Source organism: Biomphalaria glabrata, chromosome 1 (assembly GCF_947242115.1).
Source record: "Biomphalaria glabrata chromosome 1, xgBioGlab47.1, whole genome shotgun sequence".
In the NCBI taxonomy this organism is placed as follows: Eukaryota; Metazoa; Mollusca; class Gastropoda; family Planorbidae; genus Biomphalaria; species Biomphalaria glabrata.
Window position 1 is genome coordinate 55,718,383 of NC_074711.1, and position 8,984 is coordinate 55,727,366.

At 35.6% G+C, this 8,984-nt stretch overlaps 1 protein-coding gene across 1 annotated transcript in view; it reads right to left on the minus strand.

Moving 5' to 3' along the window:
• LOC106078933 (kelch-like protein 10) overlaps nt 1-5,688 on the minus strand; it is a 49,243-nt gene extending 43,555 nt beyond the window's left edge. The window contains exons 1-2 of the mRNA XM_056045019.1: nt 5,510-5,688; nt 118-238 (exon numbers count right to left, since the gene is read on the minus strand). Of these exons, the coding sequence (XP_055900994.1) occupies nt 118-238; nt 5,510-5,546 (158 nt within the window). The 5' untranslated portion in view covers nt 5,547-5,688. The remainder of the gene's footprint in view (nt 1-117; nt 239-5,509) is intronic.
• Between the last annotated feature and the right edge of the window lie 3,296 nt (nt 5,689-8,984).

Here is an 8,984-nt window from a genome sequence, read left to right on the forward strand (position 1 = left end):
AAAAAAAAGAATACTTTTGAAACCAAAGCTTTTCTAAGGGAAAGTTACTGCATTTATTAAAATAACAGTTTTTGGCTCCCTTTACTGTTATACAAAACTACTAGGAAACAAGTTTACCGGGCCAGGCTGTTCCTTGCTAACTGTGTCGGTTTTCTTGTTACCAGATACTTCAATGTCTGGTTTAGGTCTTTTTTCAAAGGGAACCACAGTCCAGTCTCGTCATCATGAGCTCTCATACCTAACGATAAAAACATTGGTTAAAAGACAACTGATGCAATGATAATTTCTATTGATACAAGGCGGTTTTATTTTGTACATAAACACATTAGTTCAAATTTTGCTAGTGAAGCTTAAATAATATTGAGCCATTGATTGAAGTTGAAGGGTTAGTATGTCTAATATGTCTAGGATAATGGGAAGAAACTTTGCCACATGTAGAATGTCTAATATGTCTAGGATAATGGGAAGAAACTTTGCCACATGTAGAATTAATATGTCTAGGATAATGGGAAGAAACTTTGCCACATGTAGAATGTCTAATATGTCTAGGATAATGGGAAGAAACTTTGCCACATGTAGAAAATGTGTTAGATTTTTAAATTTTAAGCGGAGTGCAAGTTGAAAAGACCAATACATTTTAAACTTATGATCTTTATATTATTTTAGATCTATATGAAAACATTTGCTAAGGATGGATGTTTTGATGTGAATTTGAATTTTGAATATTTGAACCAATGAAATGTTACAAATCAGATATATGTCATATATGATGTATATATTGTGAGGTGTATGTCATGTGTGGTGTGTGTCATGTGAGATGTGTGGTCTGTAAAATGTGAGCTATTTTAGATGTGTTTCATGCGAGATGTGTGTCACGAGATATGTATGTCATGTATATATACATATTAAGATTAAAGCTGCATTTTTTGTGCGTTTTTTCTGTCAGTCTGTCATGTTAATATCCACACAAAAAAAAACAACTAAAAGCTATTGAACATATGATTAACCTTTAGTTTTCCTTCCGAAACATAGCAATAGTTTTAAGTATCTATAATAGATTTTTCCGGATGTTTGTATATATGGTGAGAGAAAAAGAAAATTCAAGATAAATCTAATACCGTTAATTATATTTTTGGAATGGTCTCGTATGAAAATTAGATGTACCATTAGTTTTAAGTATCTATAATAGATTTTTCCGGATGTTTGTATATATGGTGAGAGAAAAAGAAAATTCAAGATAAATCTAATACCGTTAATTATATTTTTGGAATGGTCTCGTATGAAAATTAGATGTACCATTAGTTTTAAGTATCTATAATAGATTTTTCCGGATGTTTGTATATATGGTGAGAGAAAAAGAAAATTCAAGATAAATCTAATACCGTTAATTATATTTTTGGAATGGTCTCGTATGAAAATTAGATGTACCATTAGTTTTAAGTATCTATAATAGATTTTTCCGGATGTTTGTATATATGGTGAGAGAAAAAGAAAATTCAAGATAAATCTAATACCGTTAATTATATTTTTGGAATGGTCTCGTATGAAAATTAGATGTACCATTAGTTTTAAGTATCTATAATAGATTTTTCCGGATGTTTGTATATATGGTGAGAGAAAAAGAAAATTCAAGATAAATCTAATACCGTTAATTATATTTTTGGAATGGTCTCGTATGAAAATTAGATGTACCATTAAATGTAATGTACGACAAAAGTGCGATTTTACATAAATAGAGTTAAAATGTTTTTCATAAAAATCCGGAACTACCGATATTCGTAAAGGAGAAGAAGATTGTTTGTTTTATTTATTAGAAGAGGGATTTCAAACAGTTAATTGTGTTAGTAGATTTTTCATATAAAATTTGGAACAATTTTGGTGACGATTTGTAAGAAAATTTAAGTAATGTAGGTAGATTTCTTTTAAAAAAACAAATCTGGAACATTCTTTACAAATTAAAAAAAAACTTATGTTATGTTTCAGCAAGAAAATTCAAAGTAAAAAGTGTTTTTCAATAATCGTTTCTAGTAAATTACTTTCTTATTTTAAAATCCTGAACAACCTATTGTCGATATTTTTGAAAAAAAAAAGTCATTTGACATAATTTTGTTTTAAGTTGAATATACGAAACAATCGGATATCGACAATTAAACTATAGTGACTTCTTCTTTTTCTTCTTCATCGTTCTCATTGTTATGTTGGAGTGTTCATATGACTAGACCAATACATGAGATGAACTGCGCAGTGGTTTCCAAATCAGAGAGCTCTCCATATAGTTTTCTTTCTATTGGGGTGATTTGGGGCCAATGTCTTATACGGGCCTCTTGGTAGAGAGAGCAGTTTTGGAGGACGTGGTCGGCATTTTCTGGTGATACTCCACATGGGCAGATTTCACTGGTTCCAATTTTGAGCTTCCGGAACATGTGTTGTCGCATTCTGTTGTGTCCGGTCCTGAGTCGAAAGATTAGACGTTGGTCTTGTCGGGATAGCTTATAGTAAGCGTCATCTTTCTTGTGATTTGGATGGGAGCTCGTCCATTTCTCATTTATTTTATCTACAATTAATTTCTTCATTTCTTCTGGATAGAGTGCAGAGTTTTCTTGTGAGTTTGTTCTCCCACTCTTGGCGAGTGTGTCAGCCTTCTCATTTCCTGCTAGTTGTATGTGAGCTGGTATCCATTGAATAACAGTTTTTTTGCTGTTGTTGTTGAGCTTTGTAAGTGCTGATCTGAGGTTTTTAATATAAGGGGAATCAGAGTTTTGCAAGCTTTGGAGGGTTGTTTTCGCGTCTGTTAGAAAGACAATCTGACTGTGAGGGGAACTTGGATGATTTGCTAGCATGGTAGCAGCTAGTGCTAGTGCTTCCCTTTCTGCTCTGTGACTGTCAGAGATCTCTCCAGTTGCAATGGATTTTTCTAGTTTTCCTCCATCTGGCCATTCGATAAGTATTCCAGCTCCTCCATTTGTGGTGGCTTTATGGGATGAGCCATCCATGTAAACTCTGATCCACTGATTGCTAGGGTAATTGGTATGTAGAAAACAGTTCACTATTTCCTTGAGCTCTGTTGGTCTGTAATCAGATTTTCTTTTTATGTTTTCAATATGGCCCCTTATAGTAGGAAGAGGGCTTTTGTCCCAGGGTGGAGATTCATTATAGTGTATCGAGGATTCCAGAGTATTTTTTTCAAGTTGGTGTTTCTTTTTTAGGTTTAGAGATTCCTGTATGAAATTGGTCCTTTTGAGACGGTTTTTTGTGCCAGTTTTGTGGACTTTTGTTCTGAGTGGGTGCCTCTCCAAGGTTTCCAATTTAGTGAATTGGGAAAGGATTTTTATTTCTCTTCTTTCATCCAGAGAGATCAGGGCAGCGGTTTCCTCCATAGCTCTTATGGGTGTTGTTTTGATTGCTCCTGTCATTATCCTTAGACCAATATTTTGAACCTTGTCTATTTTTCTTAGGTTGGTTTGGGCTGCTGAGCCCCATGCTGTGGCACCATATTCTAGTACAGGTCTTACATAACTGGTATAGGTCTTTTTCAGGATGATTAGCTCCCCAGTCTGTGCCAGCTAATTTTTTCAAGAGGGATAGTCTCTGGATGCCTTTACTCTGTGTTTTATCTATTTGGTTTTTCCAGGTTAGTCTCGGGTCATAGGTGACTCCAAGATAAGTAGGGCTGTCATTTTTTTCTAAAGCTTCCTTATCTAATGTTAATTTTATTGTTTGTTGTTTTGTTGACAGTGAGAATATGGTATATGTTGTCTTTTTTGTGTTAATGGACATGCCCCAGTCTTTGGACCAATTATTGAGTTTATCAAGAGCATCTGGTAATCGAAATTTCGATGTTCCTACATATTCTTCTGTGCTAATTAAGGCAAGGTCATCTGCATATAGTGACTTATTGTCCAAGAATATAAGGGTAATGTAAATCAATGACGCTATTTCAAATAATTGTCTGACATATTTTTTTTTATAAATCAATATCTGGAACAACTTCATAGTTCTCCATAGTTCATAGCACGGACATTACATATAATATAAGTTAGAAGAGCAAACAAACATTCATTGGCATTGATTTGTTTTTCACAGAAACATCAGGAGCAATCTATTATAGCTACTTAAAACTATTGCAATGTTTTGGAAGGAATATTAAAGGTTAAATCAGATTTTCAATAGCCTTTAGTGTTGTTGTTTTTTATATAAACGTGACAGACAGACCGACCAACAAAAAAACGCACAAAAATAAGCGGCTTTTATCTTGATGGGGGCACTAAACAAAAAATAAATAAAATCTGATTATTTACCTTTTTTTAAGGAATTAATTTAGCACCGTATCATGCTGCGACGTTACGCTACTGCACGAAAGTCGCTGCATAATAAGTCCATTTTAAAAAATGTGCGTTATATTTACATACAAAGTGCATTCTTAGCCTTTATAAACAAACATAAATGTTTTCTTTTAATTTTAGCAGCTAGTTGAACAGAAAAAAACACCTGTAACAAATATTGATATTTGTTGTGAACATTTCTTGTACATTTTATAAATATATTTGACTTGGTGATACTGAAAATACACAAAACATTATCTGTCTTTGTTAGCATATTGTAACATTGCCTCCCTTACATTTACGTAATTGTTCTAGAATCGGTGTATTTTTATTAAAAAATCGCTTGCAAAATTAATTTTATAAACTAAACGGTTTGCTTTAAGAAAACCAAAAGTAGCCGTTGCACCTAAACTTTTCAAGCCGCACTGCATGGTGAAATAATATTTTTCATTTCTTTTCTAGTTTTCGAGATCTGAGTGTGACAGACGGGCATTTTGCACGAACCTAATAGCAGCTTTTCCCTTACGGGGGTCGCTAAAAATAATCAATTAGTTAATTAGCTAATGATAATAAATTATTTTGTTTGGTATCTCGAACAAGGGAAAGAAATAGTAATTGACTCAAGAGGTGGTATAAGCTGAATTAGTCCCCTTTATAGGTCGTCGTCTGAGCCTTAGTGAACACAAACCTGAAAAATAGGACGAGACTATAGAAACAATAGACAATGTCCATGTTCATAAGCTCTCTACTAGCAGAGTGGTTTAGGTGTTGGCTCGTGCCATGATTCTGAATTCAGGTCATTCCCACTTTTTATTTTATTTTTTATAAATGCTTTTTTATTTTTAGTGTAGATCAATTAAAAATTTAATTACATGACTGGTCCAAACTAATTGATACAAGTACGCTCAATATAAGCTGTGTTTTTTGTTGTTTTTGTTTAAAGTATTGTTTATATTTTTTTCAATCCATATCATAATCATTCACATCTGTATTCACATCTGAAAAAAGGAAAAAGGTCATAAAATAATTTTCATTTCACTTTTCTTAATTTCAGTCTAATGTAGACAAGTCGATAAGATCTACACTTTGACTTTAGGTCCATTGTCTCGACTAAGTTGGGGCACATCAATGATTAAATTCATTTGTACTAATTAAATATGCTACCACGAAGGCACGGTGATTCTTACCGAAATAGAGTTTTTCTTTAGGTCTCAACCTTTGCATAAAGTCCAGCAAGACTCAAATCATTGTACAGTACAGATTTAGATCTAGTAGAATAGTTACAAGTTCAATTCGGTTTGAATGGAATTTAGGCTGCAACATAGCGAGTTGTTTGGTTCATTAGAGAAACAAAAAGCAGCTTGAAAAAAATTCACACAGGAAGTTGAAACTAAATTGGTGCAAGTGTTGTTTTTTCTATTTATAGATTTTTTTTCCGAACTTTCTTTAGATATAAACTAAATAATATAAAATTTAAATTCGTTCCCCTTCTCGCGAAAAAAAAAATATATGTATTTATGTGTGTGTGTGTGTGTGTAGATCTTTATTATATTCTGACCCTTCATTCTTTCGGAAGACATTTATTGTGCCCTAGAATAGGTTCTTCCATGAGTTAGTGAAAAAATTGTAGATTCCCCTACATTACTAGCAAAGGGGTCTGGGGGAGCGTCGAAGCCCCGCCGCCAAGCACTATTTCTGATATTGAAAACCAACAAAATGCATATTCTGAGGTATCTACAGTGCATTTTCCTGCTATTAAAAAGTTCTATTTCAAAAACCTAATGTGCTATTCTTTTCTTCAACTCTTCTTATGCGTAATTCATTTTGTCGGAGAACATGTCCCGCAAACCTAATGCGTCGTTCTCTCACAATCTTACTAAGGGGTCGACTCCCAGTTCGGCATAGGATTTCCTTGATTTAGATCCGATCTCTATAACTGACTCCTAAAATCTGTCTTAGCCATCTTTGTTGAGCTACATTTAGTGTTTTTCGATTTCGGTAGATGACTATTCACTGCAGTTTATTAATGGAGCCCTGCCACTGGTAAAAATGTGTAACCTCTCTTGAATACGCTCTTGGAATTAAGTGACTGTAGTTTGTTTTAGATTTTATATCGAAAAGAGAAGTTTTATCGTCAAAATCTTCTGTTGGGGGTTTTCCACCTCAAAATGCTCTGTAGGGGGATCTTAGACTCAAAACCATCTGGAGGGGTTTTAAACTTTAAAAAAAAGCCATATGTAGAAGAAACTCATACCCCCGATTGGCTTGGCTACGCTCAAATAACTTTAGTGTGTAATTTGCTTTTTGTTATATTGAAGATGTATTTTTAGCACCAAACCCCTTTGAATGGGGGTTTAAACTCAAAACCCCTTTGACTACGCTCATAGATTTTAGAGTGAGTAATTTTCTTTTATTTATATTGAAGAGGTACTTTTTAGCTTCAAACTCCATTGGAGGGGAGTTTAAACTCAAAACCCTATAGACTACACTCATAACATTTTAAGTGTATAATTTGCTTTTTTTTTATTATTAAAGAGGTATTTTTTACCTTCAAACCCCACTTCAACTCAAAACTGAGTCAAAACCCATTTAGCTACGCTCATAACATTTTGAGTGCATAATTAGCTTTTTTTTATATTAAAGAAGGGGTTTATCGTAAATTTTAGACGGGGTTTTAAAATCAAAATCTTCCTTAACTGTGCTCTTGGAATTAAGGGATTTTCGTTTGCATTTTTTTTTTGTTTTGTTTTATAGAAGAGGGTTAGTTAACTGCAAAAAAAAACAGGTAGGGGGTTTAAAACTCAAAACCCCTGGTAGGGGGTTTTAAACTCAAAACCCCTAGTAGGGGTTTTTAAACTCGAACCGCTCTGGTAGGGGTTTTAAACTCGAACCCCCCTGGTAGGGTTTTTAAACTCGAACCCCCCTGGTAGGGGGTTTTAAACTCATAACTCCTTTGGTTGTGCTGGGGCAAGTGATGGTTTAGTATTAAAATCTCACCTAAAATAAACAAAAAATCAGTCACTAAATTCCGACTCCCCGGGGGGGGATTTGATTTCGGGGGGGGGGGGGGGTTGAACCCCAAGAACCCCCCCCCCCTGGCTACGCCCATGCCATACGGTATACGTGCCCTGCCCAGCGTAGTTGTCGGACCATAAGAAGTCCCTCTATACTGAGTCTATACTGTCCATACCGGCGTTCGCAAGGACATCGCTGTTTGTAATGCGCTCCTGCCACCGTATGTCCATGATGAAGCGCAAGCATTTTTGGTGGAAGCGCTCAAGAAATCTTAGATGTTTCCTGTATAGTGTCCATGTCTCAGAGCCATACAGAAGGGTTGAGAGAACCACCGCCTGGTAGACGCTGATTTTTGTAGGCAGGCGGAGCGATCTGTTCCGCCAAACTCTCGCCTTAAGACGCCCAAAAGCGCTACTGGTCCTGGCCAGACGGTTATCAACTTCCCTTGAAAGTGAGGCGTCATTTGACACTATACTACCTAGATATGTGAAGTGGTCTACCACATAAAGGGAATGTCCGTTTACGGTGATATTTGGGGCTGAGACTGTTTTATTGGGCGACTTCTGGAACATGACTTCTGTTTTCCCGAGGTTTCTAGATAGACCGAAAGAGGCGGCAGCTTATGCAAATTCGTTTGCCGCGTTCTGGAGGTCATGTTCATTGTGAGCTAGCAGGGCGCAATCATCGACATAGAGAAGCTCCGTTACGATCATCTCCTTTGTTTTTGTATGGGATAGTAGACGTCGAAGATTGAACACATTGCCGTCAGAACGAAACCGGATATAGATGCGTTCGTGCAATCGCTGCCTCATTTGATCCAGCATTACGCCAAAGAAGATAGCGAATAGAGTAGGAGCAAGTACACAGCCCTGCCGATTTATATATAATATAATATATGGATATAATTGGATCGGAAAGAATCTGATCAAATCGGATCTGACTTGAATCAAGTGAGATTCGAATCTGATAACATCTGAGCCGGATCAAATACAAAATGAAACATCATATCCGATCGTAACGTATCTGATCTTGATCTGATTGGATCGGATGCGGACCGATACGGGGGAGCCTAGATTTGTTCTGATCGAACTGAATCTGATCCTTACCAGATCTTATTCCTATCGGATCTAAGCGAATTGGATGCATTGAATTTTATTAATCATATTGAATTGGTTCTGATTGAATGTGATCTAATTTGATCGGATCTAATCAGAACGGATCTGATCTGATCCTATGGGATTGGACCTATAAGTGGATACGTATCAGATCCGACACTATTCAATCGAACCGCATCAGATACGAATCGAATCTGATTGTATCCATTTGGTTCTATCGTATCTGTTCGTTGTTGAAATAAATATAAGACATTGATCAGTAAGAGAATGGAACCTACGAAATTCGCTTTATTAGCATATCAATATCTGTGTATTTCTGTGTTCTAAGTGTTTCTTGTGTGATGTTTTAATAATGATCATCATAATCTGTATAGAAAGCAAGGTCTGAAAGGGGAGCTTTACATTTTTATCATAATCTCTCTCTTGACTTTCGTTGAAAGGGATACTGTGACAGTTCGCGTAAAAATTTCCTTAACTTCCCGGCCGGCAGCAGGATATCAAGAGGAAGCGCTGTTCATTCTTTTACGTTGTC